At 46.9% G+C, this 19,603-nt stretch overlaps 1 protein-coding gene and 1 long non-coding RNA gene across 6 annotated transcripts in view; one reads left to right on the top strand and one right to left on the bottom strand.

Moving 5' to 3' along the window:
- The window catches only part of SLC6A20 (solute carrier family 6 member 20), a 44,849-nt gene extending 30,396 nt beyond the window's left edge, over positions 1–14,453 (top strand). For all 5 annotated transcript variants that reach the window (XM_081526017.1, XM_081526021.1, XM_081526018.1 and 2 more), the window contains 4 exons: positions 8,480–8,684; positions 10,563–10,722; positions 11,327–11,492; positions 13,932–14,453. In XM_081526017.1, coding sequence (XP_081382143.1) covers positions 8,480–8,684; positions 10,563–10,722; positions 11,327–11,492; positions 13,932–14,081 — 681 coding nt within the window. In that variant the 3' untranslated portion in view covers positions 14,082–14,453. The remainder of the gene's footprint in view (positions 1–8,479; positions 8,685–10,562; positions 10,723–11,326; positions 11,493–13,931) is intronic.
- On the bottom strand, positions 804–18,806 carry LOC145520176 (uncharacterized). Its single transcript, XR_014064283.1, has 10 exons — positions 18,022–18,806; positions 15,139–15,299; positions 13,358–13,512; positions 12,605–12,791; positions 10,418–10,833; positions 9,178–9,674; positions 8,471–8,958; positions 8,089–8,192; positions 4,984–5,172; positions 804–1,662 (listed from the first exon to the last, which is right to left on the bottom strand). It is a non-coding gene; the product is annotated as an uncharacterized LOC145520176 (long non-coding RNA).
- Between the last annotated feature and the right edge of the window lie 797 nt (positions 18,807–19,603).

Raw genomic sequence — 19,603 nt, forward strand, 5'->3', positions numbered from 1 at the left:
TATGAGTATTGCTACTCCTGCTTTCTTTTGGTCTCTATTTGCGTGGAATATCTTTTTCCAGCCCTTCACTTTCAGTCTGTATGTGTCCCTTGTTTTGAGGGGGGTCTCTTGTAGACAACATATATAGGGGTCTTGTTTTTGTATCCATTCAGTGAGTCTTTGTCTGTTGGTTGGGGCATTCATCCCATTTACATTTAAGGTAATTACTGATAAGTATGATCCCGTTGCCATTTACTTTGTTGTTTTGGGTTTGAGTTTATACACCCTTTCTGTGTTTCCTGTCTAGAGAAGATCCTTTAGCATTTGTTTGAGAGCTGGTTTGGTGGTGCTGAATTCTCTCAGCTTTTGATTTCTTCTTCATATTTGAATGAGATCCTTGCTGGGTACAGTAATCTGGGTTGTAGCTTTTTCTCTTTCATCACTTTAAGTATGTCCTGCCATTCCCTTCTGGCCTGAAGAGTTTCTATTGAAAGATCAGCTGTTATCCTTATGGGAATCCCCTTGTGTGTTATTTGTTGTTTTTTCCCCTTGCTGCTTTTAATATTTGTTCTTTGTGTTTGATCTTTGTTAATTTGATTAATATGTGTTTTGGGGTGTTTCGCCTTGGGTTTATCTTGTTTGGGACTCTCTGGGTTTCTTGGACTTGAGTGACTATTTCCTTCCCCATTTTAGGGAAGTTTTCAACTATTATCTCCTGAAGTATTTTCTCATGGTCTTTCTTTTTGTCTTCTTCTTCAGGGACTCCTATGATTTGAATGTTGGGGCATTTAACATTGTCCCAGAGGTCTCTGAGGTTGTCCTAATTTCTTTTAATTCTTTTTTCTTTTTTCCTCTCTTCTTCATTTATTTCTACCATTCTATTTTCTACCTCACTTATCCTATCTTCTGCCTCCGTTATTCTACTGTTGGTTCCCTCCAGAGTGTTTTTGATCTCATTTATTGCATTTTTCATTGTATATTGACTCTTTTTTTATTTCCTCTAGGTCCTTGTTAAACATTTCTTGCATCTTCTCAATCCTTGTCTCCAGGCTATTTATCTGTAACTTCATTTTGTTTTCAAAATTTTGGATCATTTTCACTATTATTATTCTAAATTCTTTTTCAGGTAGATTCCCTATCTCTTCCTCTTTTGTTTGGTTTGATGGGCATTTATCCTGTTCCTTTACCTGCTGAATATTTCTCTGCCTTTTCATCTTGTTTAGATTGCTGTGTTTGGGGTGGCCTTTCTGTACTCTGGCAGTTTGTGGTTTCTCTTTATTGTGGAGGTTCCTCACTGTGGATGAGGTTGGACGGGTGGCTTGTCAAGGTTTCCTGGTTAGGGAAGCTTGTGTCAGTGTCCTAGTGGGTGGAGCTGGGATTTCTTCTCTCTGGAGTGCAATGAAGTGTCCAGTAGTGAGTTTTGAGATGTCAGTGGGTTTGGTGTGACTTTGGGCAGCCTGTATATTGAAGCTCAGGGGTATGTTCCTGTGTTGCTGGAGAATTTATGTGGTATATCTTGCTCTGGAACTTGGTTTCAGTGTAGGTATGGAGGCTTTTAGATGAGCTCTTATCGATTAATGTTCCCTGGAGTCAGGAGTTCTCTGGTGTTCTCAGGTTTTGAACTTAAGCCTCCTGCCTCTGGATTTCAGACTTATTCTTACAGTAGCCTCAAGACTTCTCCATCTATACAGCACCAATGATAAAACATCTAGGTTAATGATGAAAAGTTTCTCCACAGTGAGGGACACCCGGAGAGGTTCCCAGAGTTACACAGAGAAGAGAAGAGGGAGCAGCAAGATAGAGGTGACCAGGAGAACAGGGGGAATCAAAAGAGGAGAGAGCAAGCTAGCCAATAATCAATTCCCTATGTGCTCTCCACAGTCTGGACCCCTCAGAGATGTTCACGGAGTTACACAGAGAAGAGAAGACGGAAGAAGGAGACAGAGGTGGCCAGGAGGAGAAAAGGGGGAATCAAAAGGAGAGAGGCAGATCCAGCCAGTAATCAGTTCCCTAAGTGTTCTCCACAGCCCGGAACACACAAAGGGATTCACCGAGTTGGGTCAGGAAGGAAAGGGGGAGGGAGGAGATAGAAGCGACCTGGTGGAGAAAAAGGAGAGTCAAAAGGGAGAGAGCAATCAAGCCAGTGACCTCGCTTCCAAGTAGAAGTGGGTACTGAAGATTGGGTTCTTAAAGGTACAAAATTGATAACAAATACCAAAAAGCAAAGATTAAAAATCTAGAGTACAGGTTAGACTCAAAAATACAATATTAAAAAAACAAAGTCACAAGAATTATAAAATATAAAATGAAGTTTGGTTTAAAAATAGGGTCTTTTTTTTTTGCAAGGTAATAGTAGATTATAAAAACGAAAATTAAAGGAGTAATAGAGGACTTAAAATTTTTTTTTAATTTAAAAAATGATAATAGTAAAAATATATCTAGGAATTTCTCTGGAGCTGTTGCAGACAGTGTGGGGTCAGTTCAGATAGTTCCTTGATCTGGCTTATACTTCTCAAGATCTCTAGGCCCCTTCCAATGTAGTCGGTGCTAACTACAGGGTTTTAATCTGTTGCACCTGTCACTTCCAAAGCGGTTGCCTCTGTTTATTTTAGCTTCTTCTGTTTGCTGGTCTCTTCAGTGTTTAATTTCCACCCTGACACAAGGGGGCAAAGGTGGTCACTTATTTAGGCTCACTTGTTCAGTCATGCTGTGGAGAGGGAGGAACACTGCAAACAAATATCAATGGCGTGTGTGGGGAGTGCTTGCAGTGTTTCAGCCGCACTGGGTTTGCCCCCACTCACAGCGTGTGTGCTTTCATGGTCTACACTTCTCAGGCTCTAGGTTGTTCTGCCGAGAACTGTCTGAGGTGGGCCCTTGGTTGCGTGCACTTTCCAGGTCTAAGCCGTTTAGGTTCTCAGGTACTCCACAAAGGCGCAGATTCGGTTGGGCCTGTGTTTTGTGCCCTTCCCGAGTCCAAGCAGCTCAGATGACCAGGTGCTTGGTGAGCACAGTAACCCCCAGGTGAGGGGTGCGTCTTATCGCCTCCACCGTCCCAGCCGCTCGGTTTTCTGGGCGTACAATGGGCACACCTCCTCAGGTGTCCCGTGTGTCTCTTCTGGGGAGCTGATCTCTGGCTGCGACCTTCCTGGTGGATGTCAACCGTCCAGAATCCCAGGAACTCTTGGTTAGCAACGGATCCTGCTTGCAGTTTGGTAGAGGATGCCTCTCTGGGGCCGCAATTGCCCCTTTCCTGCTCTGGCTGCCCACCCGCCTGCTTGTCTCCGGCAGAGGATGGGCCGGTCCGCAGCCTGCTAGCTCTCCTCTGGTATTCGCTCAGTCCTTTGTTCTGTGAGCAGGCCTGGTGTGCCTCAGGTTAGGGCTTTTTGCAGGATAGTTTTTTTTTCTCTCTCTCTCTCTGGCTATCCCACAGTTTGGGCTGCTATCTCACGTTAGCTCCCTCAGATTGCCCTCAGGGCATTCGGGCCTGGTCCTTACCCTAAGCAATGCAGCACGTGCCTCCCTGTTCAGCCCCCGCTTGCTAGTGGCGGCTGCGAGCACTGGGAGTTGCTGTTAGGCACGTAATCTGTGGGTTTTAATTATTTATTTATTTATTTTTTCCTCCCGGTTATGTTGCCCTCTGACATTCCAAGATTCCCCACAGACCCGCCAGTAAGAGTATTTCCTGGTGTTTGGAAACTTCTCCTCTTTTAAGACTCCCTTCCTGGAACGGATCTCCATCCCTACCTCTTTTGTCTCTTTATCTTTTATATTTTGTCCTACCTCCTTTTGAAGACAGTAGGCTGCCTTTCTGGGTGCCTGATGTCCTCTGCCAGAATTCAGAAGTTGTTTTGTGTAATTTGCTCAGCGTTCAAATGTTCTTTCGATGAATTTGTTGGGGAGAAAGTGGTCTCCCCGTCCTATTCCTCCACCATCTTAGGACCGCCCCCCCCACCCCGTATCCATTTTAAAGTTACATCTATACATGGTGTCATATACTACTTGTGGTTATCTACCTGGCAAACTTGACTAGTATGATCATCTCTGGTTCCATCCATGTTGCTGTAAATAGAGATTTCATTCTTTGATCTGTCGAGTAATAGTCCATCGTATGAGTGGTGCATGTCTTCTTTATGTTTATTCTGTCCGTGGACGGATGGGGAGGTCATATGCTTGTTGTGGGTAGATGGGAAAAGGCCAGTGGACTCCACGTGTGACTGTTGTCGCTGGTTCCCTCTTTGGACAGACAAACGGGAGTGGCACTGCCGGATCCTCAAGGAGCTGCAGCTTTCCTTCCCTAAGGACCTTCTCTGCTTCTCTCCACTCTGGCTGTGAGAAGTTCACCTTTCCACATATACTTTCCATAGGGTCCCTTCTCTCCAGGCCCCCTCCATCATATATTCTGTGTAGTCTCTTTAATGACTGGTGCCAGGAGATACCTCGTTGTAGATTTCATTTGCATTTCTCTAAGTACTAGAGATGCCTTTTTCCCCCCAGGGGGTTTAAAAAGAAAAACACAGGTTGAGTGAACTTTCCCCTTTTGAACTTGGTTTGTCGCAGGTTGGCCCATTTTTGAATTTGTCTTCAATTACCTCATGCAGAAAATTCCTTGAGAGCTATGGTCTATCACAGCCCCTGAAGCCTTTTTGCATATTAAGTACCCAGAACCACAGGGTTTAAGGCTGTTGCTCCTAGAAACGGCCACAAGGCGGCAGCGCTTCTGCATCAGCTCTCTGGTAACCTAGGTAACCAGAGTCTGGAGACCCTCCTGTTTCTAGTCAATCATGCGGAAAGTGCCCTAACAGACACCGAAGGGCTTGTGTCTCATTTCTCCTGGCTCCACGAACTTCTAGACAGATCCCAACACCTGTGCCAGTGGTATGCAACTGACGGACTGTAAGGAAAGAGGCTAGAGGTACCTATTCACCAGAAGCCATGAAGACTGGGGGGCTTGCTCTCCTTGCCCAGGGAGTCCACCACCCTTTAGCTGTATGAGACTTGGTTTACCTGTAGAATGGCTTGACTGTATTTAGAGATCAGGGTCCCATCCAGAGGAGACCAGGCACTATAGGTCCAAGGTGGCTTGTATGCTGGCTGTCCCATTCTCCCCAGGTCACCAGGGCTCATGACTGTCAAAATAGGGATCCAAGCCACCTCCGCATTCCAGGAGATGAGCCCAGCCAGAATCAATTAGGCCTGAGTGAAACAGAGAAGGCGTTTTTACATTGAATTTTTATTTTCTCCTGGAATATGGTCAATTTACAGTATCATCTTTGAGTTCAATAAGAACTGGATTTAAGGTCACATAAATAAGGACCGATTTTTCTTTTGATTCATGACAGTGTTTGTAGAGTGAGTCGAGTTGTCTGTGCTATGCAGTAGGGGCTCATTAATTGTCTATTTACATCTGTATGTATATTAGTGTGTACCAGTTCAGGCTAACCTCGTGATTTTTCTCTCCAACCTCGCCATCATGCTCCACCAAAAACTCTTAAATTTTTTGTCTGAGGGTGGGTGTTTACATTTCCCTGTCAATTAGGTTCATTTCTAGTTTCCACCTAGAAGTGATATCATCAGCTTGGTCTTTCTCTGTCTGACTTACTTGAGTTAGTGAGGTCTTCTCCGGGTCCATGCATACTATTGTCAATGGTGTGTTGCAATTTGGTTTTCTGAGTAATAGTCTGTTGTATACATGGGGTCTTCTTTGTATAAGATGTATACATACATCGTCTTTGTCCGTTCTACTATCGCTGGACAATAGTTTGCGTGCCTTGCCATTGTAGGTAGATGGGAAAAGGCCAAGGGAGAGAGTGTGTGATTTTCATTGTTGATCTTCTCTTTGGACATAGAAGTAGGAGGGCATGGCCAGATGTACAGAGCTGTAGTTCTCCTTCCTTAAATAGCTTCTCTACTTCTCTCCATACTGGCTCTGAGCAATTTACCTTTCCACAAATACCTTGCTCAGGGTACGTTTGCTCCAGGCCCTCTCCATCATGTATTGTTTGTAGGATTTTTGATGATTTGTGTCAGAGATACCTTGTTGTAGATTTCATTTGCATTTCTCTAAGCATTGGAGATGCTGAGCAGCTTCTCAGGTGCTTTAAAAAGAAAAACACAGGTTGAGTGAACTTTCTCCTTTTGAAATTGGCAAGTGGCAAGCAGACTGTTTTATGAATTTTTCTTCCACTACCTCCTACAGAACTTCATGAGAGCTGTGGTCTTTCACACCTTTCAAGCCTTTTGCTTATTAAGTACCCAGAAACATAGGTTTTACGGTCCATAGGGTTGCAAAGAGTCAGACATGACTGAATGACTTCACTTTCACTTTCAACATAGGTTTTAAGGTTGTTGACCCTAGAAACAGCCACTGTCAAACTTGGGATCCAAGCTACCTCAGGGTTCCAAGATATGACCCCAGCCCAGACGAGTTAGGCCTGAATGGAAAAGAGGAGGCATTTCTAAAGTGAATTCAAGTTTTATTTTCTCCTGGATTATGATTAATATACAGAATGGTGTATGAGTTGAATGGGAACTGGACTCAGATTCAAATGTACATGGGATGACATTTGTTTGGATTCTCTGGGACATAGGTATTTGCAGAGAGAAGAGAGTTGTCTATGTTCCACTGTAGGGTCTCCTAAATCATCTATCTTAAATATATATACAAATACATGCATATCAGTGTGTAGCTGTGAACTCTAAGCACGTGATTTCCCTGTCCACCCTTCCATCTTGCCCCTTTGAAAACAGTTTCTTTTTCTGAAACTCTGTTTACATTTCCTTGGTGAGTTAGTTCAGTGCTATTTGGGTGTCCACCTATAAGTGGTATCATATGTGCTTGGTCTTTCTGTCTTGAGCTCCTTTAGATATGAGATCTTGTCCGGTTCCGTCCATACGGTCATCAGGGCTGTGCTGTCATTCGGTTTTCTGTCTGAGTAGCAGTCCGCTGTTTATATGAGGCCCATCTTCTTTATCCTTTCTTCCGCCGCTGGGCATTTTGACAGTGTCCACGCCTTGCCTATTGCAGGTAGATGGGCAAAGGCCAGTGGAGCGTGTACGTGTGTGTTTTCGAACGATGGCTTCCTCTCCCCACATGCAAGCAGGAGTGGGAGTGGCAGAGCTTTAGGGAGCTGCACCTTCCCTTTCCTAAGGACCTCGTTACTTCTCTGCATAGCGGCTGTGAGCCACTCAGCTTTCCACAAAGACCTTCCTCAGAGTCACTTTTCTCCACACCCTCTCCATCAGACATTCTGTGCAGTCTCTTTGATGACAGGTGCCAGGAGATACTTCATTGTAGATTTCACCTGCCTTTCTCTTAGCACTGGAGATCTTTTCAGGGATTTTAAAAAGAAAAGCTGAAGTTCACTCTTCTTCACCCTTTGGCGCAGGTGTCACCAGTTGGCCCTAGTTGACATTTTCGTCTCACGTCCTGCAGTAGATTTCTTGGGAGCTTGGTCACTCACAGCCCCTCAAGCCTTGTGCGCATTAGGTACCCACAAGGATAGTGTTTCAGGCTCCTGTTCGTGGAAACGGCTACAAGGAGGCAGCACTTCTCGCCCCTACTCTGCTCACTGGGGCAACCAGAGTCTTGGAGAAAGCCTGGTTCCTGGGATGTGTATTAGGTAGTGAGTGCCCGTATAGACACCCAAGGTGGGCCTCATTGTCCTGTCCCCATGAAGTTCTAGACCAATTCCAAGCCCTGCACCAGTGTTATGTAGTTCACGAATTCTAAGGAGTAGGGCAAAGGTACCTCTGCTCCAGGAGCCATGAAGACTGGGTGAGTTTCTAACTTACTCTGCCCCGGGATACACCATCATTTAGCTGTAGGTCTGGTGTGCCTGCAGGAAGGCTCATTTGGAAATAGAGATTGGGTTCCCATCTAGGGGATACTAGGAACTACAGGTCCGCAGTGGCCTCCTTGGAAGGCTGTCACTTCCTGCCTTCCTCACGTGGACTCATGACCCTCCTTTGAGGAATCCCAGGCGTCTCAGGTGCCAGGATTTACCCGAGACTTCATCAGTTAAGCCTGATTTCAAAAAGGATGCACTGTTCATCTGTTGCAGTATCGTAGTTTACTGTGTTGTGTTTGAGTTCAACAGGAAATGGATTCACCTTTACATGTGCCTGCAGAGGTTTTTCTTCACCTACTTCTGTATGCTTTTGCGTCTTCTTAGCTGTGCCTTCACCATCTCAACTCCCAGGTCACTTCCTCAGTCCTGATTAGGAAGCAACCATTATTCCAAGCTGTTAATACTTTATTAGTAGAGAAGGATGTAAGTTCTGGCAGAAAAAGCGCACTCAGTGTTTGAAGTAACGAGTCAGGTATGAGGTCTTGACAGGTGACATTTCTCTCTAGCCCGGGTCAACCTCAGGTGCTGGGTGATCCAACCTCAGAATGTGGCTTCTCCTCACCGATTTAAAGGTGCCCCAAGTACCTTAGCAGCAGGTGTGTTTAGGGAGTCCTAAGTTCCCTGGTGTGGAACTGTGTTCTCACCTTGCATAGGCTGTTCAAGGCACTGGCCTGGCTTTCATCGTCTACACGGAGGCCATTAAGAACATGGAGGTGTCTCAGCTGTGGTCGGCGCTCTACTTCTTCATGCTGCTGCTGCTGGGCATTGGGAGCATGCTGGGCAACACGGCCGCCATCCTCACCCCTCTGACGGACAGCAAGGTCATCTCCAGCTACCTGCCCAAGGAGGCCATCTCCGGTGAGTGGGCCAGGCACCACGGCGGTGGGGCTCGGGGAGCCGAGCAGAGGCACTGTCCTCAGGACTCACCTACTCCCTGAGTCACTGCCGCATCCTCTCAGGAGTCCTGCCTGGCTCTGTCAGGCACTCTGGGAACATAACTCACCCCACGTCTGGCCCTCCACATCATGGGGAAGTCAGGTGGTCACCTCAACCTTCAGCAAAGGCCAGACTCCCCAACATGGCCCTCAAAGCTCTCCAGGCATTCAGAGAACCTGCTTTTGTCCGTGTTGACCTAAGAATAACAATGACAATTTGTACATTTCTTAAACACACTCTCAGTGAACCACCACCGAGTCAAGGTACAGAGCGTTTCTCTCATCCAAGAGCCCCTTCCCACTGCTGTCCAGTCAGCACACCCCCGCCCCCTAGAAGCCACCTCTACTCTGAATGCTACCATCTGAGGTTGTTCCTTCTCTCAAAGTGCACGTCAGTTAAGTCACACTGTACTTACCCTTTCTGTCTGTTGTTGTCATTCAAACTCAAGTCTGTGAAATCCACTCTGGTTCAGTTTAGTCGACTCTCTGCGACCCCATGGACTGCAGCATGCCAGGCCTCCCTGTCCATCACCAGCTCCTGGAGTTTACTCAAACTCATCTCCACTGAGTTGATGATGGCATCCAACCATCTCATCCTCTTTTGTCCCCTTATCCTCCTGCCCTCAATCTTTCCCAGCATCAGGGTCTTTTCCAATGAGTCAAGTTTTTTGCCATCAGGTGGCCAAAGTGTTGGAGTTTGTCAATACTCCAACATCAGTCCTTCCAATGAACACTCACGACTGATCTCCTTTAGGATGGACTGGTTGGACCTCCTTGCAGTCCAAGGGACTCTCAAGGGTCTTCTCCAACACCACAGTTCAAAAGCATCAATTCTTCAGCGCTCAGCTTTCTAGTCCAGCTCTCACATCCATACACTCTGGTGGCAAGCCGCAATCATCTCTCTCTTTTCTGTCTGTGAAAAAATCCATCGAAAGGCCACAAACCACACTGTATCTGCCATTCTGCTCTTGGTGGACAAGCATGCCTCTCCACTTCACTCCACCACCCATCTGCTCCTCTCCAGAGCACAGTGTCTGGAGGACCCTGAGACCCCTCAAGCCCTGCCTCTGACGACACCATTCCAGCAGTTCCAGAACAGCCCTCCAGCCCCAATCCAACTCTGCTCCCGTCAGCGCCCACTAGCATCTCTCCTCTCAAGAGCCGGCACTGTGTGCCTGCAGCTTCCCGACGGCTCACAGCCTGTTCTCCCCTCAGGACAGCAGTGGGGCTCATGGCGGGTGGCAGTGGACAGCAAAGCGGAGAGTGTTAGGGTCTAATACTTTTTTGGGGGGTGTCTGAATTCCATCACTGCTTTTCATGCTGTGTGATGTTGGGAAAGTTACCCGATATCTCTGAGCCTTGGCTCCAGCACCCTGTAAAAGGGGGTCAGCTCCTGCTACCTGACTCATGGCCTTCAGGAGCTGATAGGACAAATGCCTAAGGCACCGTGGGAACTGGGTCAGCATTTGTTTCTTCTTTCCCCCTCCCTACCCCTCTCTTCCGGTCAGATGTCAGTCCTCCACTGGGGGTCCTGCAGCTCAACTCTCCTCCCCGCTAATTCACCTCCCACGAGCTTGGAGGTTGAGTTGTTGGGATAAACAACACAGACCCACAGCCCGGGTGAGATCACTTAGACAGTAATGCCCCCAGTTTTACCTTTTACACTGAGTTCGGTGTCTTCTGCTAGACCCCCACCGTGAATGAACATCCTGCTGACCCTTCTCACACCGCCTTGGCCCCAGGGGAAGCTGGGTGAACAGGCGCGGTTGCAGGTGGTGAGCAGGGGGTCTTGCGGTCCCAGGTCTGGTGTGCCTCACCAACTGTGCCATTGGCATGCTGTTTACCCTGGAGGCCGGCAGCTACTGGTTCGACATCTTCAATGACTACGCTGCCACGCTGTCCCTGCTGCTCATCGTCTTGGTGGAGACGGTCGCTGTGTGCTACCTGTATGGGCTGAGCAGGTAGGAGGCGCCGCCTGAAAACTGCACAGGAAATGCACCCACAAAGGCCACGACTCACAGCACTTTCTCCACGTGTAGTTTCCAGAACCCAGGAGTAGCCTCTCCAGTCTACTGTAAGACAGATATTGTGCTATTTCTCAATTCAGGTAAAAGAGTCAAGTTATAAGAAACAGCACGCAGACACGATGGAAATCACAGTGGTGGCTGCAGGCACTATAGCTGCTGACAGACAGCAGAGCGGGAGGGATGGGGCAAGGCTGCCCCCGGGGCCCCCTGGGCATCTCACCAGGCTCTCTGTGCCTGCTGGCACTGGGCGCTGCCCTCCTGTCTACAGCAGCGGCCTGCACCTGGAGGCCAGCACCAGCGGCCTGTCCTCTGATGTCCACTCACCTGTGGGTGGTCACTTTGCCCCCTTAGTGGCAGCCTGTGCCCGTCTCCCCTCCTCCAGGATCCCTCTCCCCAGTAGAGAGGGCCCAGTGGTCATGTTCAAGTACCAGTGGTGCCCAGCACAAAATCTTCCTAAGCACAGAGGGCTCCGTAGCCTGGACTGCCTGCCTCCAACAGCACGGATAATCCAGACTTTCTCTCCCTGCTCTCCAAACAGATTTGAAAGTGACCTCAAGGCCATGACTGGACGCGCCCTGAACTGGTACTGGAAGGCCATGTGGGGCGGCGTGAGCCCGCTGCTTATCATCAGCCTCTTCATCTTCTACCTGAGTGACTACATCATCACAGGGACCCTGCGGTACCAGGCCTGGGACGCCGCCCAGGTATCTGCCACCTCGGGGGTCTCGTTTTCTGAAACTGAGTACCTCTCCAGAATAGGGGCGGTTATTTGTCACAACGGGGAATCATCATCCAGGTACTTGCTTTCTTGACAATGTTGCATTAGTTTCTGCTGCATGACAAAGTGAATCAGTCACACGTATATCCATTTTTTTTGCACTTTCTTCCCATTTAGGTCACCACACAGCTGAGTAGAGTTCCCTGTGCTACAGAGTAGGTTCTCATTAGTTACCTACTTCTACACATTATAGATGTCAATTCCAATCTCCCAATTCACCCCCTCCACCTCCCCCACTGATACCTCACTGTAGTTCTCATTTCTCTAATAATTTGTGAAATCAGAGTCTTTTGTGTTTCCATATAAAGTGTAGAATGTTTTGTTCTAATTCTGTGAAGATGTCCTTGGTAGTTTGATAGGCATTGCACTGAATCTGTGGATTGCTTTGGGTAGTATAGTCATTTTCACAGTATAGAATCTTTCAGTCCAAGAACACGGTAGATCTCTTTATCTGTTTGTGTCATCTTTGATTTCTTTAATCAGTGTTTTATAGTTTTCTGAGTACAAGTCTTTTGCCTCCTTAGGTATTTTATTTTGTTGTGATGGTAAATGGAATTCTTAGTTGCTCTTTCCAATCTTTTGTTAGTGTATAGGAATGCAAGAGATTTCTGTGCATTAATTTTATATCCTGCAACTTTAACAAATTTACTGATTAGCACCAGCAGTCTTCTGGTGGCCTCTTTAGGATTTGCAGATGCCATACTATACACAGAAAACAGTGATATTTTACCTTCTTTTCCAGTTTGTATTCCTTTTATTTCTTTTTCCTCTCTGATCACTGTGGCTAGGACTTCCAAAACTATATTGAATAAACCCACTACTGTATAGCACAGGGAACTCTGTTCCATGTTATGTGGCAGCCTGGATGGGAGGAGAATTTGGAGAGAATGGATACATATGTATGTATGGCTGAGTCCCTTTGCTGTCCACCTGAAACTATCACAACATTGTTAACCAGCTATACTCTAATACAAAAAGTTAAAAGTATCTATCTCAGAAAACAGTCATAAAGTTATGGATATAAAGGTTCCCACTTACTGTTGTAGGAGACACTGTCCTGCCATCATCATCTGGGAATTCATCCCTTCTGTGTGGACGTGGAAGTGATCTGTGAGCTTAGAGCCAAAGTGCTTGTTTTCCATTTCCTTAGATGCACAAGCTCTTTGGCTAAAACTCGGCAAGCTTCTTTATTACCAGTCTTGGACATTTTCTTAGTTTCTAATTCCTAACAGAGTAAACAAAAAGAAGGGGAACAAAGTCATTAAGGGGGTGTATGAAATGATTTCAGAAGAATAAACTGAACATATACAATATACCCTTTCACTCTGATTATGAGAGACAGAGGCTGTTATAAAGTTGTGGAAATAGTCATTTGAGAGAGCAATTTATTCTGTTTACATGGAAAAGAGAACACTAGTATCTTCATCTACAAATACAAAGCAGGTCTACAAAACAGCACTTCACATAAAGCCCCCAAAACAGGTAGTGGGGGAAACTGTGCTGAATAAGAATGGTCAGAGTGGACATCCTTGTCTTGTTCCTGATCTTTGTGGAAATGCTTTCAGGGTTTCACAAAGAATGATGTTTGCTGTGGGTTGTCATTTATAGCCTTTATTATGTTGGGGAAGGTTCCCTCTTTGACTACTTTCTGGAGCACTTTTATTGTGTGTGAGTGCTGAGCTTTGTCAAAGCTTTTTCTGCATCTGAGACCCACACAGAGCAACAGGAATCCGTGGGCTGCTCCCCACAGCCACACTCGGGGTGGCGTTTTGGTTTACAAGCCGTACGTACTTTGGTTGACAGCAGGCTCCCTTGAACTTGAGCGTCCTCTGGTTCCTTGGTGGGAAGGCAGCATTTGTTGGCTCTGGGGCCTCAACTGGCTTGTCGTCAATTTCGCATTTAGGGAAACGTCACAAATTCTACCAGCGAAGTCCATCACCCCTTCTCTTGAGACAAGAGCTGTGTTACTGGACTTAGTAGCTAATAATCCACAGGAGGGTGGTCTGCTCATTAATATAAATAATTTAAAATTCAGCCCTCTCGCATCACTGGCCGCATTTCCAGGGGCCACCTGTGTCCAGTGGGGGGTAACCCTATGGCCTATGGGACAGCACTGGGCAAGGGGAGCGCCTACCTTTCGGTTGCTGCCTTGAACACAAGCCTTTATTATTCCCATGGTCACTCTTCACAGGGAGCTCCAAACAGCTAGCACGCTGCTCGTGTTCACTGAAGGGCACGAGGGCTGGGTCTGCCCCGCGGGGTCCCTAGTGACTGTGCAGAGTGGGGGCAGCCCTGGGTGTGAGGACACTTCCTCCCCCTGGGGCCTTCCAGGGGGTGTCCCCTGACACTTGGGTTCTCTTCTCAGGGTCAGCTCGTGACCAAGGACTACCCGCCGCACGCCCTGGCCGTCATCGGGCTGCTCGTGGCCGCCTCCACCATGTGCATCCCGCTCGTGGCCGTGGGCACGCTCATCACACGCCGCCTCAGGCGGGCAGACACAGCCCCTGTGGCCTGAGGGCCGGGCTCCCCGGGACCGACGTCGGCCGCTTTGTTACAGCCCCTCACCCAAAGGTGGGCGCTTTGGCTGCTGCCGGAAATCCCGACTCCGGACGCTTTCGGCCCACTGTCTTCTCACTGATCAGGAAGGTGAGGAGATGACTCCCTGAGGAGGAGCCCCATCCCGCCCACCAGGTGGCCCTGTGCCCCTCTGCGTCCCCCAGAGTCACACCCCGCCGCCTCCCCACCACCAGAGGCAGGATTCCCACCGCAAGTCTGGAAGGTGGCTGCTTGATGGCAGCAGAGTCCAACAAGCAGGGTGCACTGTGAACTGAAATTCAACTTTAATTTTTATGAAATAAAATTTTAGCAGGTTTTTTTTCTGAAGAAATCTCAAAATATCAGAGGGCATTTGTTTGTAGAGAAGTTGGGAAAAGGAGTTTTCAGTGCCTAAGATGACAAATCTGAATGTCATCAGTGCAAAATGAGTTCTATTTTCAGTCACGTGAACCTGCAATCAACTGTGTTCTCCTTCCCTGAGAGGATGGGCTGGCCATAAAGAAAGAGGAGCTTTGCTCAGGGCTCACACAGGAGGTCACGATTCCCTCACCTGCAGCCTCTCTGTGGGTCCAAGGCCAGTCCTCTCCACGAACCACCCAAACCCCAGTGTCTCAGAGCCCTCACGAGTTGCCAGAGCCACTGCAAGGATGAAAGTGAAGGTAACTTTCCCACAGGCCTAAGGTAATATTTGGACATAATGACCAGCTCTTTATAGGAAAGACCATGATCACTACTTACAGTGTTAAATTATTTACCTGTATGTAAGTCTTCTAAAATGTATAGAAAAACTGGTCTCAGAGCCTCTTTTAAGTGAAGACTCCATATTTATGACACGGCATTAATCCACCATGCAAACATCTGCTATCTTTTTACCTGTAACAGTAAGTAGGTCAAGGTCCTGACTTGAGAGGGTCCCTTCCTGTTCTAATATTCCTGAATCCCATAATCTCAGTGAAGCACAGGAAGGTTCTTTGGGTAGACTATACAGACATCTATAAAGACACTTAAACACTCACCTGGGACATCAGCTGGTGATGGCTTTTCTCTTAAAACTTTATTTTCATGCTATAAACTTCCAGCTTCACCTGATGCCCAGTTATAGAAAGACCGCTTGGTGGTGTGGGGTAAGCTGGAGAGTCACATGTAAATCAATGAAGTTAGGACAGATCCTCACGCCCTATACAAAAACAAACCCCAAATGATTTAAAGACTTAAGACTCGTAGAAGAGAACATAAGCAAAACATTCTCTCGACATAACCCATACCAATATTTTCTTAGTTTCCCAAGGTAATAGAGATAAAAGCAAAAATAAACAAATAGGACCCAATCAAATGTATAAGCTGCTGCACAGCAAAAGGAAACCATAAACAAAACAAAAAGGCAACCTATGGACTGGGAGAAAATATTTCCAAATGATGTTACTAACAAGGGCTTAATTTCCAAAATTTACAGATAACTCAACAATAATAAAGCAACCTAATCCAAAAATGGGCAGAAGACCTAAACAGACATTTCTCCAAAGACAATATACAGATGGCCAATATGCACATGAAAAGATGCTCAACATCAGTAATTATTAGAAGAATGCAAATCAAAACCACAAATTAAAACATCACACTAGTGAGAATGACCATCATTGAAAAGCCTACAAATAACAAATGTTAGGGTGTAGAAACAAGGGAACCCTCCTACACTCTTGGTGGGAATGTAAACTGGTGCAACCACTGTGGAAACCAATATGGAGGTTCCTCACAAAACTAGAGTTGCCGTATCACCTAGCAATCCCACTCCTGGGCATATATCCGGACAAAACTACATGCACCCGTATGTTCTTGGCAGCATTATTCACAATAGCCAAGACATGGTAACAACTTAAATGTCCATCAGCAGATGAGTGGAGAAAGATGTCGCAATAGAATATCACTGAGCCATAAAAGAGAACAAAATAATGCCATTTACGGCAACATGGATGGACCTAGAGACTATCATGCTATGTAAGTCAGAAAGAGAAAGACAAATATCACATGATATCACTTGTAAGTGGAAGCTAAAACACAATGCAAATGAACTCATCTACGAAACAGACTCAAAGAGAACAGACTTGTGGTTGGCAAGGCGGAGGGATGGTGGCCGAAGGATGGCCTGGGAGTTTGGGACGACTATATACAGGTGGACAAACAATATGGTCCTACTGAACGGCACAGGGAACTGTATTCTATATCCTGTGATGAACCGTAATAGGAAAAAAAACACTTGGCTTTAAAACGTATGCATTTATGTACCACATCTAGTCAGTCCTGTGATTTCTCATCGGAGGGTTCTTCAGTGTCCAGACTCCTCAGCTATCAAGGCTTGAAGAGTGGACACACTCGACAGTAAATACACAACACAGAGTCTGTTCCTACAACCTTACAGCTCGGTCCCCACCTCAGCCCTCAGTCATGATCCCTTATGACAGAGGCCACCCCTCCTGGGCTTGTTCGTCAGCTGGGCGGCTCAGCCCCAAATGCCAGGGTCCTTAGGAGTGTAGACAAATTCTTGAGGACAAATTCTGTCCTCAAGCAGCAGCGCACTCACAGCTGCTGGACCTCGGTGGTCCACCACAGTGTCCCTGCCAGCCCCCCGGGTGCACTTAAAACTCCTGGTGCGCAGGCCACACCGTGGAACGGCCAACCTGAGAACCGGTGCCCTACTGGAGAGATGGGGAATGGGTCAAACGTTCAGGCACATTTACATCAAAAGTGACCTTTAAAAGTCTGACAGCACTTTTGAGCACTTCTAATTGTATGGAAAAGTCACGTCTCCAAAATAATTTCTGCTCACAAAAGTCAAACACATGAAGAACCGTTACTACAGACTAATGTGCTCCAGATGAAAATGTCTCCAGTTTCACTTCAGTTTCTTTCTGGCTTCTGAGAACTGCACGAAGAGCAGAATATTTCACAGTCATCCTCTTGAACCACTAAGTCCTGTTTCAAAAAAGCCTTTCCTGGCTGTTTCCTAGGGACTGTACCAAAGTAGTCATCTTGGAATCCATCCACCCTCCTCCAAGAAGCTGGAGAAAGAAAGGCACATTCCATCCCCACACCCTTAGCAGTACCACGACATCAGGACCAGGCAGGGACTCCAGAGAGCTTTCTACTAAGAACATGCCAACTCCTAGTGCTAAAAAATCAGGTAGGGAAATATTTGTGTTTTTAGCCACTGTCATAAAAAAACCGTAAACAAGTATCTCGATCGATCTTTTTGGTCATTTACACGATGTAATTTTGAAACCTCTGAACACGAGTTTTTCCCTCACTATGTAAAGATACTACCTAATTCTGGGAAAAAAAGGAAAATGAATGCAGAATCTGTCTGATCTCTTTTTTGTTTGCTTCCTCACATGCACTGAGGCCACACCAGTGTGGTGGTGTGTGAAGGCCATCACTTGAGAACGGGGTCATGGTAACAGGAAGGGCAGCATCCCAAACAAAAATCAGGGAAAACATTCTCATTTGCTGGATTTAAGCAGAATGTGAGCTCTTCTGAACTGCTGCAGAATCTTTCCAACCCTTCTGAGAGAGATGTCCTGGGCAGTCTGTCCACCTCTGGATCCCTTGTTGGCTGAGGCCACGAGAACCCACTCAGTAAGCCTGGGTGTGACCTCAGAACTGTCCTGGGGTGGAAAGGCTGTGTTACCTACTGTGATAGATTTTTTTTATATAAGTTATTTTACGTAAAAAAATTAATTTATGGCTGTTGCACTTTATAGACAGAAAAGCTGGGGAAAAGAACTCACCCAACATTTCCTACCGAACATCCAGTGAAAGAAAGAAAAAGACTGGTTTAAAAAAATCCTTTTGCAAGGCAAAAAGTGCATCTACAAATATGAAATTCTCAACCAGAACTTTCTGACCTGTCTCTTAAGGTGAATGTCGTGTCCTTTGGCTACTGCCCACCTGCACAGGATCGACCTTCATTGAGTCTGTTAAAACCAGCCCTGGGGAGGTTCTAGGGACAGTTCTGGTCCCTGGACTTGATGGCTCTTAGATTCTAGAAGGGAACAGAAACAGTAATAGATAATAAATGATATAATTACAGACTGTTGTCTTTTCTAAGAAGGAAATAAATGAGCCCAGTGATGATGTGAGACGGACAATGCATAATATCAAGTGGCTGAGGAGGAGAAGCAGGGCCTGAATTTTGAAGAAGAATGAACTGTAGTTACTGGAATTGCTGCTGGAAGGTCCATCCAGGCAGAGGCAATAGCAAATAGCAGTACAAAGGCCCGCAGGGAGAAGGAGCAGGAAGGAGGCCTGCGGCTGGACTGGGGAGGAGAGTGAAGGTGGGTGGGCTTGGGGAGCAGAAGGGGACCTTTTGTTCCCCTACAAAGGTCAGATGAGGCCTTTGTAGCCATAATGAGGTTGTATTTTCTTCAGAGAGCAGCAAAATCTCACCCCAGGGCCTTAACGTGGGGCCCTGTGTCACCCAGCTGACACTGCAAGATCACTGGTAGCTGTGGAGAAGGGACCGGAGGGGCTATAAATGGGGGTGAGTCCACGGGAGAGATGGTGGTGGTGTGGACACTGACGTGAGGAACTGGCGGGTCTGAGGTATATTTTGGAGGGGAGAGTTGCCAAGACTTGCTTATGGACAGGATGCATAGTTGAAAGAAGGAGGATATAATGTCGCACTTACTGGGTGGACGTTGGTGGCATTTTCTGAGATGGAGAAAGCTGGGCATGGAACCAACTAGTCTACAGAGTATAATAAATCAAGAGCCCTGGAAAAAGGGGGAAAAAAACCCGCTGTTAGACTGCATTAAGTTTGAGGCGACTATGAATCAGGGGGGAATATGTGGTAGGCAGTTGAACATTAGAATCTAAGCTTTGGGAAAGATCCAATCTAGAGGTATATTTTTGGGAATCACGGTATAAAGATGCTATTCAAAACCAGGGGTCTAAACGGCATTACCGGCGCGAGTATGTACATGGAGAAGAGGGCTTAAGGCGGAAGGCTACAAAAACCCCAGTGTTGCAGACACAGCCATGGCTTCTTTTCCATCCTTCTCAGAGAGAGGGGTCTGTGTGCTTCCCCAGGCATCTGAATGAGCTTTTGAGTGCTCCGACCAGTGAACCTGGTGGAAGGGATGCCCTCTGACGTCAGAGGCTCGACCACACAAGCTTCCACCTGGATTACTGGACCCCTCACTCTGGCTGCCCCAAGGCTGCAGAGCCATGCAGAGGCGCTGAGCTAACAGAACCAGTGGCCCCCACCTTCCAGCCTCCCTTGTGTAGCGCCAGACCAACTTGGACCAGGGAGACCAGCCCCTCCGTCAGCTGGGCAGCACTGAGAGACCCCCGTCAGCGCCCACTGGATCACAGGAATCACCCGGCTGAGCTCACACCCAGCTGTGACTCCTGACTCACAACACTGTGAGACTACCTTCCAGCAACAGGAGACCAGAACATAAAGCTGAGAGGAGACATCAATGGGTG

Source organism: Giraffa tippelskirchi, chromosome 9 (assembly GCF_054371585.1).
Source record: "Giraffa tippelskirchi isolate mGirTip1 chromosome 9, T2T-mGirTip1v1.2.pri, whole genome shotgun sequence".
Taxonomy (NCBI): Eukaryota; Metazoa; Chordata; class Mammalia; order Artiodactyla; family Giraffidae; genus Giraffa; species Giraffa tippelskirchi.